Source organism: Lates calcarifer, linkage group LG14, assembly GCF_001640805.2.
Source record: "Lates calcarifer isolate ASB-BC8 linkage group LG14, TLL_Latcal_v3, whole genome shotgun sequence".
Taxonomy (NCBI): Eukaryota; Metazoa; Chordata; class Actinopteri; family Centropomidae; genus Lates; species Lates calcarifer.
The window spans coordinates 4,135,061-4,149,298 of NC_066846.1; the positions used below are offsets into that span (position 1 = coordinate 4,135,061).

At 40.1% G+C, this 14,238-nt stretch overlaps 1 protein-coding gene across 1 annotated transcript in view; it reads right to left on the reverse strand.

Annotated features, from left to right (window-relative positions):
* Positions 1-14,238, reverse strand: part of dock11 (dedicator of cytokinesis 11) — a 60,445-nt gene that overhangs the window by 2,862 nt on the left and 43,345 nt on the right. Inside the window, 12 exon segments of the mRNA XM_018674242.2 lie at positions 3,146-3,284; positions 3,470-3,570; positions 3,806-3,996; positions 4,765-4,975; positions 5,476-5,622; positions 6,705-6,818; positions 7,724-7,846; positions 8,286-8,392; positions 9,332-9,389; positions 10,872-11,087; positions 12,317-12,430; positions 12,894-13,076. Coding sequence (XP_018529758.2) covers positions 3,146-3,284; positions 3,470-3,570; positions 3,806-3,996; positions 4,765-4,975; positions 5,476-5,622; positions 6,705-6,818; positions 7,724-7,846; positions 8,286-8,392; positions 9,332-9,389; positions 10,872-11,087; positions 12,317-12,430; positions 12,894-13,076 — 1,704 coding nt within the window.

Below are 14,238 nucleotides of genomic sequence, written 5' to 3' on the forward strand. Positions count from 1 at the left end.
ATTTGATGGACTTTTTTTTTTTTCCAGTGTCTGGGTTTGTTTTGGAAAAACCATAGTAGTGTGTAGACCTGCTAACAGGATATAGTTTTTACATGTGTGGACATGCAAATGTTCCTTCCCCGACCCGGACGCTGGTATGTAGGCTGCATGTAAACATCATTTGATTAAGGGCATCTCTTTTTCACGTCCCGGAGTGGTTCGACAAGTTTGTCAAAGGAGGAAATCAATTGTGCCAAATGTTTGTCATGTCTGCCAAACACATTTTCAACCTCTGATCTTTGAAGGTGCAGATTTACACTTTATGTGTATAGGAAAAAAAGAACAAAAAGGACAATCTAATACACTTAATGATCACATTACCTGTGTTTTCCTTAAAGCTAAAGGCCAGCACGTTGGAGAGAAAAAGTCAGACCAGTTAATTTGGTAAAATCAGAGCAGGTAAACTAATAGCAGTTGTCAGCAGGCAAAGTCACACAGCAAAACCCAACCTGACTGTAGTTGTGCTGCAATACAGCCATGACACATTGCACTGATGGGAAGAGAACAGTCTTGTTGAGCAACAGTGAAGCTGCATGCCTTCCCCTAAATGCCAAATGACTGCAACTTGATATCAAGATTACAGATTACAAGTTCTGTCTGTCCTGAGCTGACTGGCCGGCCCAGCTCTTCACACAGTACTGTTACAGGAGTTTCCAATGTGCACACATCACCATATTTAACCAGTGAAGCTAATCCATTTTTTCCTCATTCACCTCCCTCTTGGTAGAATCAGCTTAATTCTGCTTATATGGATTTTAAGAACAGGGACAGGATGAGTGCGTGAGGCCATCTTTTGTGACACTGGGGATTATTTTTCCAGGAAACGTCCAAGAGAAAATTCAGTTTTCAGTGATGCTAAATTAACACAAGCTTCCTGTTGCAGCTCATTATGACTCAGTTCAAGTCCGATCATGACCAGTTTAAACACCAAGAGTTCTTCTACTTTTTCCTCTGTGGCAGAACTGTACAATTAATGGCCGAGTGTTACTGAAAGAGTCAAACATTAAGCAATTCCAAAGTCAGTGTGAAATCAGGCCTACATTAATGACACATAGGCAGCAGGGTTAATGCATTGATAATAGCTCTGTCTGTGCCAGTGACGTTCCTCCAAAAGAGCATATTCCTGTTGCTGTTTATTGCCCCATCACCCTATTCTCATCATCTTCACTGTACTTACTCATAAAATTAAACCGCAATGCAATGAACTTCAACTCTGCTGCAGCCCATGGTAATAATGGTTACAATAAAGTAATAGTCACTCATAAAAATTATTCAAAAATAGATCATATTTGCATGGTTAGAGAAAACACAGCATGGACACAATGCCACCAGAATTAGAAGTGTAAATAATGATTTCTATGTACTGAGAATACAGTTTGATTTGGCTCTGTTTACACTGTTAATGCATTACTGATTCCACACATGGCTCACATCTGGATGATTTACATGCCCTTTATCATGGAGCGTGTCTCACTATAATGCAGCAGTAATGGGACTCTACAGTGCTATAATAACTATAAATCAACTTGAAGGGTCAGTTCATCCACATTAAGAAAAAAACAGATTTTGTCACTTAACTCTAATGGCATCTAAGCATGTAGGTAGTTTTGGTTTTATTTCCGTTCATCAAAAACCTTACCTCTTTCCTCTTACTAAGATTAAGTCACACTGCACACACACAGAGTGATTTTCGAAGGGACTATTTCTTTGGAAGTTCCACTGAAAACTGTTTTACGGTGACGTCTAAGGTAACATTCATGTTACTGTTGACTTTTCTGAATGTAATTTTTTAATCCAGTGTGCACAACTTACAAAATTATATTTGTGACCATTTTATTTGAATGAAGACAGAAAACTCTGACACACAAATATCTCAACATGGACACATAAAACCAAATGGTAACACTATATATTAGAGTACACTTATTCATGCTTAACTAGTAGCCCGTTAGCATGCTCCTTATTAGTCATTATAAAGCAGAATTTGTAGCATATGATTGTGCAGAGTAATGGATTAATAGGTGCTTAATAATGACTAATGAAGAGCCAATGTGCATGCTAATAAGCAACTAGTTAATGGTGAATAAGTGTAGGCTAATATAAAGTGTTACCAACAAAATCTAAAAATACCACTAGAGGTAAGGGAAAAAAGACATTTGTATGGAACTTGGGTGAACTGACCATTAGTGTGCCACAAGCTTCTAATGGTGTTGTGTTATCTCTGAATTTTATGAACATGAGCTATTAGGTCTTAAAAGACAAACTTAAATGTGAGATCACTTAGAAATTCTGATTCTTTTCATAGGATTATTAGAATTTTAAGCTGTGGTGTGTTGAGTGAATGTCAAGAACATTGATCATCTTGTTACAACGTTCTGCTGGGAAACCACGGGACCTTAATCAATGAACGAACACGACAAACAGCTGAAAGCGCTGGCCCGGCCTCCAAATTCTCCTGATCTGAATCAGTAAATCCAAATCTCATCTGATCAATAAACTTTGTGTTTTATCTGCAACAGTGTTTAGGTGGGTGGTACAAGGGTACCCAAGGTCTGTCAGCAGAACACTGTATTCTAATGAGGTTATCAGTTATTCACTTCATCTGTCAGTGGTTTTAATGTTATGATGAGTGTAAAGGAAAGTATCAACCCTTAACCACAATATAGGACCATGAAGAATCACTCCCACTCACTTCCCACCCAACACATTGCAACAGTTTCTAATATGTATCCAGGGAAAATTTACTCATTCCTTTATTATTGTGACTGGTTGGAAAATTTACTCATTCCTTTATTATTGTGACTGGTTGGAAAATTTACTCATTCCTTTATTATTGTGATTGGTTGGAAAATTTACTCATTCCTTTATTATTGTGATTGGTTGAGTGACAGTGATTTGCCACATAGCGTGCCCGTGTTTATTTTCCAGGCCATTGCAACAATCTCTCTGGCCAACAGCACATCAAAGGATACCAAAAGATGTCTGTATAAAAGGGCGTGAGGTCTGGGTGTGGTGAGGTTTGGGGATGGTCCAAAAAGAACAAAAAACTCTACCAGAGTGTTTTTTTTATTAACTTGACTGGGCCCAGGAAAAAAAAATAAATTACCTGTTCATGGATGATGTCTGATAGTTCCTTAACCATCTCTTTGAAGTTAGCCTTCAGGCCCTCGTGGTACTCAAACTGGTCTTCTTTGATTAGGCGTTCGTTTATGTCCAGAGCCATGCTGCAAGCCTCGACAAAACGCCTGCAATTATTAACAATACAATGACAAACCTAAATTAGAACTTAATAGCTAACTGTTGTGCTGCTATAAACTGTTGTAACAATGCTTTATCCCCACAGAAAGGGACTGTTAACAAGAAGTGAGGAAGATGCAGAATAATTAAAATGAGGATCAACCAGTTATTTAATTATAAGGAGAAAAGTTACCTGAAAATGTCCTTCAGGTCTTTTACTTTCTTGTTACCAGACTGGTTGGTTTTACTGTCATCTAGGAATGCTCTGGCATAGGCCATAGGACCTGCATTCACCTGCAGCAAAACATGCCTGAAAGTGTTAAGCATTCTCATACCGTGATCAGTGCCAAAACAGATAACATCGGTATGTACTGTTCATGCTTTCTTATGACACTCAACAAATGACTACAGCCTGTTTTTGCGCAACGACATCAGTCAACCACTGAACCGCATCATGTAAGTGCAGCAGGAACAAGATTTTTTTTGTTTTGTCATATAGCTGTGTCTCTGTGTCACGTAAACCTTGTACCTGCACAGAGACGCAGCCCTGCAATTTGAGCTGCAGTTGGATCATGTCCACTTCCTGGCTGGAGCAGAGTTTAGTCAGTTCCGCTGTCCGCGCCTTCATCTCATCTATGGCCACGTCCACTGGCTTAAGCTCCACCTGCTTCTCCCCCACCACCTCCACGCGCTTCTTCACGTATGGGAAGGAGTTGGCAGCTGGAGATAAAAGGGCAGGTGAAACCGGTTGGGTCATGCATGCATCACAAACTGCGAGACAAAGTGCTGCATTACAGGGTCATATTTATGTAATCCCTGAGTTGATTGTTGCGTGAGATCAAATGCAAAGATAGAAGCACACTGTATGAAGGTTTTTGCAGCTTACTGTATCAACATAATATTTGTTTTGATGGTAAACAAGCCGCAAAATGAGCGAAAGCATCTGTTGTTTTTTCCCCCCCTCTATTAGAACATACAATAAGGCTCAGTCAACGAGACGCTGCATGTATATGCATTAGGTTAACGAGAGAAAAGCATTGTTTGAGCATGTTATGAATAGTATGAGATAAGCCAGAGATACTTGAATAGGGTGTAGCTGGAGGGATCCTAATATCCAGCTGCCACTTGCTACAATAAGCAGCTGTTTTCATGTTTACTCCCATTTAGGAGGTCAGTGCCCTGCACGCATGTACAATAGAATGTCAAAAGTTATGAAACACAGAGCAACACATCTGCTTTGTAGGAAAAGATTCAGGGTTTTGACCTCAGCAACAGAACAATGACAAGACTGCTTTTAAATTTTTTTTGCTTTGATGTCTCTGAGAGATGCGTCATCATGATAATAAAGATGCCTGCATTATTAATGTTGTGTGTTTGCTGATATGAGAAACCATCTCTGCCTTTCTGTCTCATCACACAGAAACTTGTGGCTGTATGAGGTTGAGTGACAGCAGATGTGCGTTACGGTTAAGTGTGTGTTTCATGTACTTGTGAGCACGATCCTCCTCTTGCACTGCTCCTCCACCCCGCCGTGCTTTTTGCCCGACAGCGTGTACGGCGTCTCGAACACAAAGCGGTTGATGTTGTGGCACTTCTCGAAGTCAGTTTTCTTCTCCGGCGCCTCCTTCTCCTCAAAGTAAGGCTTGACGAACGTCACCTGGACGTAGGCGAATTTGTGGTCCAGGTCTTTGGGGTTTACCTGTGGACAAACAATCGCCTTTATTAAATATAGATATGACGTGCGTGTCAGATACAGACAGGAGTTTAACACTGGTGAGACTTCAGTCAGACTTGTCAAAAGTGAACTGCTGAGGAATAATAAAAAAAAGTCATCCAAAAGCAACTCAAATTTTCCTACTATCTCCATGGTGATACTATAGCCCCAATTTCAAACACTTGGTTACCACAACACATGCTGCAGCATCTATCGACTCTTCAGGAGGCAAAAGGTTGAAGTTAATGAAGCGAACGTCAAACAAAACCCTTTTCAACATGTCAGCTGAGACTTACCATCAGCCCCATGGAAAAGAAACAGAATATTTCCCATGTAATGTTGGAAAAGTGATATTTTCTAAATAAACACAAGAGAGACTTCTTATTTCTGTCTGCATTTCAACCTCATTCAAAGAGAGAAACCACACATCAAGACTATTTATTCAAAATGTCTCACTCTTTCCCTCCTCCGCTTATCTACCGCACCTTGTTGGAGTCCTGAATTATCTTGACATTTTCCTGCCCAAACTTCTCCCCGTAGAGCGTCAGCAGCCGCTGAGAGATTTCGGACAGGCCAGTCAGCTTGGGCTCTTTGTAAATGTACTCCTTCCCGTCCTCCTCCTCAAAGAAACCCTGTGCAAAATACACATCTTTGTTCAGTTATAAATACAAGGAGAGACAGTCAAGTGTTTAAGCAACCCATTTGGTTTAGTAATAAGTCTTAAATTATTATTGTTTCTTCTGTGTTTTCAATACAACTTAAGTGCTGATATCATTTTAATGATAACATAGTATGATTTACTCTGGCCTTTGAAGATACTAGAAAAACAAATATGCCTTGCTTTTGTTATCTTAACCCTTGGTTATAATTCCTCTTGTCAAAAATGCAACACATCAATCAGTTTGCTTTATTGGCCAATGTTAAAAACATGGCACAACATTTCCTGAAAATGTTTATTAATGTCACTGTAGCTATTCATTTAAATTTATTACTTGTCTTGAATTTTCTTTCATATTTTTTTTTTTCAAATTCAGAAACTTCTGCATGGGAAAAAATGGACTGAGACATGTCAAGACAGAAAAGGACACAAGCCCTCAAAGGCTTCCCACCTACAAACAATGCCTAGCTGACTTTTCAGTGGTTTTCTCCACAAGCCACAGCCTAAATGAAAAGCTTAATCCAATTCTAGCCAACATTTCAGTCAAAAACAAAACACAAAAACACAATGCTGAGATAAACATGGTGATTCTTACCATTACTTGTCATGCAACTTTATACTGTATAAAACTGCTCAATTTCAGTTAGTCAAGTCCCAACAACCATCTGAAGGCAGCAGGCAGATCTCCTTACAACTAAAGATAGACTAAGAAGAAGACTATTTTTCTTTTCGTAAAGCTTTCTAGCAAGGGTGGGAGTCTATTTTTAGTTCCCGAAATGCTTTGTCAGCATTATATGCGTCAGCATTATTTGTCAGCAATATAAAGTCATACAGTAGAATTATGAATAATATTTTAATGTAATCATAAAAAAATCATAGCTGGAAAGAGAGGAGACTGAGACATCACCACACCCATTTGATTTATTCTGCAGTTTGCCCAAACCTTTAGCATGCAACATAGTGCTTACAAGTGCATTCGAAAATGCTCTTGCTGCTTTGTGCACTGCGACTGCACCTTCAGAAAAAACACCACTTGAAGCTGCCTCTTGGCCTCACCTGGCCATAAAAAGCCACTCTGAAGTATGTCCCCAGCAGCCTGCGGCCTGATTGCATCACCTCCATTATCTTGTTGTACGCTCTGTGCAGAGTGTCGTACAGCCGGCTTAGTTTCTGGAAAGATAGGACATTTAGGATCAGAATTGGCCCACTTGGTGACTGTTGGATTGAGCGGCTGGGCAGTGTGTGCAAAGACCTGCATTAGACAACATAGTAAACCACTGGGTGAGGAGCAAAAGTCAACATACAACAACAAGATGTAAATTCAAGCTATCAAAGAGTCACATTAGTCATCACAGTTTCATATAATGGTTTCATAATTATATGTCTTTTTTCTGGGGAAGGTAACACACTCAACAGAAGGGGTGTCACACAGAGCACTTTGTGTTTCCCCAAAACTATATTTCCTATCAGTGGGAGGAGGCTCAGTGTTGTTCATGTCACAGCAACAAGATCCTGGGTTCAGATCTCACTTCCTGCCCCGTGTGTGCACAGACAGGTTCAAGGACTGTGATAAGCAGCTATAGAAAAAGGTTTCAATGGATGTTCAAGCTACAGCTTCCACCACCCTGATGTCGCAGTAAGAGTAAAAAGCTCTTGAACAAACAACCTGCTTTCCCCAGGTGAGAAAGTGAAACAGAAAATATTCCGTTTGAAAGAACAAACGGGAATCATGTCGTGTAAGTGAAGTGGCTGCTTTTACACGGTGTCAAGCAATCCAGCATCTCGACCTTGGCAAACAGTACAGGGATGATATGAAGAGACGCTAAGGTCCTTTGAGTACAAGTCAACAGAGCTAAGAAGCCAAGAAATTCAGTGATGAATGGAAAATTAATGGTGTAAACTTTACACAAAAATATTTATATTGAGAACATGTTTATACAAACCAAAACCCCTTACATAGATGTGATTACTTGACCTTCATAAGCATAAAGATGTCTTTGCAAGGAAAGGCCAGAAACACTGGCTGCAGGTTTGTGTGTGGCATCAGTGTGACTGTCAGGACGTTGCTACGGTACCTCATATTCGTGGCGCTTCTCATAAATGGGGATAATGAGTTTGGCAATGTGAGTGATGAGCTCATAGCGTTCGGCTTTCCACAGTGCCTCCACACAGACCTCGAGGTGTTCCACCAAGACTTCCTAAAATGGGGCAGGGAAAGGAATAAGAGAACTCCACAGACAACAGATATCCACATACACTGTGTCGACAAATGAGATTTTACATGATGGGATTAGAGCCGGGTATCATTTTTTACGCTTTTCTGTACTAGTGCCGACCCAAGTTACGGTGCAGAATACCAACACAACAGTATTTCTATTACTCTGGTAAATAAGTGCACAAGCGGCTGCACATGGACTTGCCTTTAAAAATAACCTAAAGCAAGAAGTGAGTGCAAAATATTTTTGATATTCAGTGACATGTTTTCATCACTACCAGAATAAAGAAAATATTTACTAACATTCATGCCAGATGTTGTTAGTGAGTTCAACCCAGGATCACTGGATTGCCTAAGCATTGCATAAACTATGCATCTTCAGAGTATCTTATGCAAGAAAGCAAATGTGCACATGTTCACACCTCAGTATAATAGACATCTTGCATTCCAGTGTCTTCCTTCATGGCGGCCTCCTCGTCAATATTTAGGGTGATCCTCTTGAAAGCTGCAAGGCCGCTGGGGAACAGCTCTGATGAATGAACGCCACACACGAGTTCAAAAACTGCCTTAAATATGCCAAATATCATATTTCATTATGGATGTTTTGAGGTTGCAACAGGTGCAGCATTTCAGCACCTTGGCTCTAAAAGCAACGAAAATTCACAAGGATCCAATGCAATCGGTGCCAGTCATGTCAAAAGACATGTCACATCAACAAATTTTTCAACTGTAAAACCATGTCACACACAGAGAGCTATAATATCATGCTTTGCTTGGTGGTTTATGTAACCTAATAATAAATCACTTGATGAAAGCAGAGGCACTGTATACATGCTCCTCTGGTATGGGTGCCAAACAAAATTTTTTATAAGTGTTAGTGGCCACAAACTGTTGCACCTCATAAATTATCTATGTCCGTTGACATTCCTCAGAGATAAACACTACCTCACATTTGTTTAGGGGAATTATGTGACAGCAGGTTTTGCATAAGATAAAAATAATCATGAAAAAAAAAAAAAAACGAACAGCAATATGTGGCTTTGTTTTTGCTAGATGTCACTGTGTTGGTCTAATAGTAGAAGTCGGTGAAGTGTTTGCATGCTGTATCTAACAACAGTCAGCTGAACAAACTGGCATGTCTTTTATCACCTGGCGCAGGCAGATTTTCCTGGATGACCACAATACTCTGTAAAGAGCGTGGATGTTTCCTGGTGAAGGTTAGGCGCATTGTATGGCTGTGTGTACTATCTGTAGTCACACCCTCACAAGTCAGTTAAATATGTAATTTAACTCCTGCAGTGGAGCCACGGTTTGACATTAAGCAAATATTTTTCTTAAGCACTTCCTCATAAAACTATAATTTTGCTTGATGATGCACACAATCCTTGGTGCACAAAAGGGGTTAAAGCATTGTTTATATGTGTGTGTGTGTGTGTGTGTGTGTGTGTGTGTAGATGCAGGGCCTTACTTTTCCTGTGCAGGTATTCTGCAACCAGAGCAGCCACATGAACGTAGCACATGGCCGCCTGTGGAGAAAAACAACAACAAACACAGGCAGGATTAGGCAAATGTTGCAAAAACACAAGACCAGAAGTGGAAACATGTAGCTTTATATGAATGGGTAAACAAAGTCATTGAGCAGCTCCAGTGGTGATATAAAGTATAATAATGCAGCTATTGTACCATAACTGCACGGCATTGTGGTCAATGATATCGTGTGATGAATGACTTGTTATGCTCAACTGTAAATTTAGGACACTGTGACTCACACTAACCAGCCACACCTGTCATTAACCCACAGCTTATCACCTGTGAGACAACAACACGCACGAAGCCCTGCAAGGTGCTAAGTAAAAAGGTCACCTGCTTTTATTCCTGCTGTTGCTCTTGAGCTTCACTTACACCACAATCATATCTAATATCTAATATCTAATTATGTTTTTACTGAGGAGTGATAGGGAGACCATTCTGGTTATTTAGACTGACTGTTGACATGTGTTTTATGAGTTTAAAATTTAAATGAATTTACTTTTTTTTTTTTTTTTACAGTTTTCTCCTTTTGTGTACAAGAATTGTGCACAATAAATCAAACAACATAAAAAACTAATGAAATAAAATTTAATAAAATAAAATGATAAAAAAAAAAAAAGCTTGATTGATTGAGTTAGATCAGCCTGTCAACTTGTCTTTCCTGTTTATGAAAAGCACTCTCAGCCATGCTTGCATTACACTTGAACTAAAGGCTAACAGTACATAAACTGGACCACCCAGGTCCTAGTTCTGCATCGACCTCGACCTTCGACCTCCCTGTGGAGAGGAACAAAAGAATCACGTAGTAGATTAGAGCATTATGTTAACCTACATTTTGACCAGTCACTGTGACTGGACCTAGTGTTTATAAGATAATAATAGAAACTTCCACATTTAACTCAGTGTTATGTCAGTCTCCCTTATGTTGCACTGAAACAGGATGAAACAGCAAATGTTTATTTTCAAAAAAGAAACTTTTGACCAAAAATAAACTACTGCAGAAAAACGAAAAAGAAAACCTTGACCTAACCTCTCTCTTTAATGTTTTCTATTATAAATACATTGTACATGCTGTAAAAACACATCAAAATACTGCAGGCTGTTACTACACTTTACTGTATGTTACATTGTTACAGTCCTTTGGCTATGACGCTGGTCCCAGGAGTGATGCAGGGTGAGTAATGTTTCCTGAAAACTTGTGGGTTTCTTGTTAGTTACAATCATTGGAAATGTGCTCAGCTCTTTATATGTCTGAGCCATCACTGATATTGTGAGTGATAGAGAAAGGAGAAACATTACAAGCAGAGAAAATGATTTTAAAAAAATGATTAAGCTGTCAAAAAAATCTGGACTTGCTTGTCCTGTTTCACACAGACCATTATCTGGACACAAGAAAAAACAAACAAAACAATAACAGATATAGAGACAGATAGATATATCTGACATAAAGTGAAACAGATATTAGTTGAAGTTGTTACCTCAGAGAGATCTCCATTCTTGAGGTGCGCTCGGGCCATGCTGTCCAGCCATGTCCGTCTCAGTTCAGGGGTGCTGGCGTAGGACCGGGCCAGGCTGTACTGGAGGTCCAGCAGCATCTCTGGGTCTTTCTCATGCTCTCTCATCTGGGCTGTGGCCATCAGCACTGTACGGATCCGCTTGGTAAGTCCCTTCACCTCCGAGGGGAATGCCGTGCTCTGTTTCATGCAGAGATGGGCAAATAAACACACTCTTGTGAAAACATGATCAAAGCTTTTAGAAAAATACACACTGGGCTCTGTCCTTTAAATGTGGCATGGCCAATATAACACATAGTTGGCTGACATGATCCTGTTAATTCTGATCCAGCTAATTTTAGCTCTTTGAGCACAGATAATAACAACATGAAGAGAGAATTATATGTTTGCCTGATTAAGTGATTACAGTTACATGAGGCAGACATGTAGTGAAACCTCCCAGCATGCAGTGGGGCAACAGACTTATGTGCACAAGTCTCATTTTATGCATCATTAGTGATGATATTGTGTTTTACACAGTGATCTGCAGTGTTTCCACTGATCCCACACTTCCATTACTGTTAAACAATTAGATAAAATCATGACTGTGGTCAGACTGCAAGTGATGTTGGTTGGACGACTGGTGAGGCTCTTCCTAATGGAAGTACAAGAGATTATGAGGTGATAACTGCTGCAGCCAATAATGCTTCTGTGTGCTGTGGCTTATTAAATGCCATGTGTTCAGTGTCCTTGTCTCAAACTAAATTTTGATTTTTGTTCTATTTTTTATCATGTAACATTTTATTTTGAAAAACCATAGTGAAAAACAAATGGTGATAATTACACCAACAGTTCCTAATTGTTTTTCAACGTGCATGCTCACGGCTCTGACAAACTGAAAGATCCAGACTCATGTCAAATTGACTATATTCTAATCTGGATAACTGAGTTATCCATGTGTTTTCTTCTTAATAAAATCTAGATATTCCACCTGGATATTTGATGGGTTTCATACATCACACCTTTTGATGTTACATGATATTACCACAATGGCATGTGTGAATATACTTACCAACCCAAAACAGGGTTATTCATCACTTCATACATATTTACAATCTAAACAAACCACATCAGTGGTATTATATAGCTACATATCTAATTTCACACTGGAAGCTGAATGATTCAGTGGCTGGTCTACATACAGAATAAACACAGGAACAAAGATCACAGACAGGCTGCCCACAGTTCTTGCCTTGCATGGCATGCTGTGATCTTAAACAGAAAGATTTAATGATAAGAATTGCATGAGATGTAAAAGCAGCCACTTTATTTTCTCTAAAGTGTCATTTTTATGCTTTCTCTGTTTTATATTAGATTCATTGTAAGACGCGCTGGTTTTCCTACATTAGTCTTGTTGACTTCAATCGTACCTTCATGGCCTTATCGCTGTTTGCAAAGTTGTTGATGATGGAGAGAGACTCCTGGAAGCGCGAACTGCCGGTCAGCGCCACATCAGAGATGAGCTGGCTTACCGCTATGATAATCTGGAAAGAAAAGGGAGCATAGGGATGATGGGGTTTGGATGGAGAGGAGAAGGAGAGGAGGAAGAAGAAAATGAGAAGAGGAAAAACAAACTCAACATTCCACGTATTGACAGAGTCCAGTGAGAGATGAAGAAATCCTGGACAGCTTTCTGCTACTGTGTTATCAGAGGAGCCGGAAATCCAAAAACTGAACACGTTGTCTGTGTTTGAACTGTTTAAACACCGCCTTCGCATACTTCATCTCTGTTATGAAAGCTGCTGAAGTACTCGGTGGAGTGTGTGCAGAGAAAAGGACTAAAGGTCAAAGATGAACATCAGGTTGAATAAGTACTGAGATCACGAAAGACCTGGACAACCAACCGAGCTCAATATTGACTTTATGGTTGATGTTCACTGAGCAGTTAACGTATACGAACAGAGGTCAGACGTTTAGAGGGATGACAAACTCTCGGGTCACATCTACCTGCAGGTGTGTGCGTAGGAAGGTCTTCCTCTTGGTGTACTCGTAGTTGTTTCTCATCAGCAGGTAGAGCAGGGCGGAGGCCTCGGCCCTCAGAGAGCCCAGCTTGGAGACACAGCACTTGAGCACCTCGCAGCACAGAGCCTCGCACAGTGTCACACGGCCCTTGAACAACACTGACGGGAACTGACAGGGAACAATGTGTTAGTGTATTAAAGGCAGATTTTGGACAGGGAGGAGATTAGAAGAAAAAAAAAAAAAACACCTGCACAATATGTTGTATTGTGATGAGACTTCCTCCACAGTTTCAAACAGCATGTGCTGGGCCTTAAAACATGCACTCACAATGAATTACAGCACTTTTCAGACTAGAAGCTTCTCATGCTTCTTTGTCCTCTCACCATTTAATTTCTAAGCTTTTATTTGTAGATTTGGTCTTTAACATCGAAGTGTTTATTGTCTTGTGTAAACAGGGTGTCTATGCACTGCTCTCAGCAGGCCACCCTGTCTAAATTAAGTTTGAATGAATGAACAGTGCATTTGCTGGGGGGGGGGGGACAATTTCCAGCTGTGGATTGATCCACATTTCATGCTCTAGTGAGTATTATTTTGGTCTTTTCACAGGATTTGTTGACTATAGAAATAGGCAGAATATCCCAAGCCAATGTGCAGACTTTTCTGTAAACAAACTATTGTAGTGAATTCACGGCGCATTTCTTCCTCATTCTGTCAGGTATCTCACAGAGCGAGGCTGTCTTGCATTTGGCAATGGTTCTGTTCATTATCCCGGGGAGCAAGTTACTGTCTGTGACGCTCTCACATTCTAACTGTAACCGAAAAGGCATGCCAGAACAGAGTCTCCCCTGCTGCTCTCCTCTGATTCATCATACAAGCAGCTGATACCACTGATACTATCAAAGGATACCACTAGGAAGTGGGTGGTCCTGTCCCTGTGGGAAGTACGTGTTCCCTCACTAGCCTGAGATTGAGTCTTGTTGAGAAATGCTTCTACTCCCTAAGTGAATGTGTATATAAAAAATCTAAAAATACATACGATAAAGAGTAATAATGCAACATGTGAAGACCATGCAGCAGTGATGCCAACAAACACAGGAAATAACAAATATTTACTCAATGCAACATCAGTTTTGTCAACAGTCACTTCCCTTCAACGGGGCGGTGTGACTGTTCTGTTCTGGATCTTATTAATAGCAGAATGAGAGAAAATGGCCGCATAAATGCTGGGCGCTGGATGAGTGACAGCATAAATATGTTTTGTTTGTTTTCTAGTTGGGGGGGGGGGAGTGGTTGTCCAAACAACAGAAACATATCAGCGTTCATCATCAGA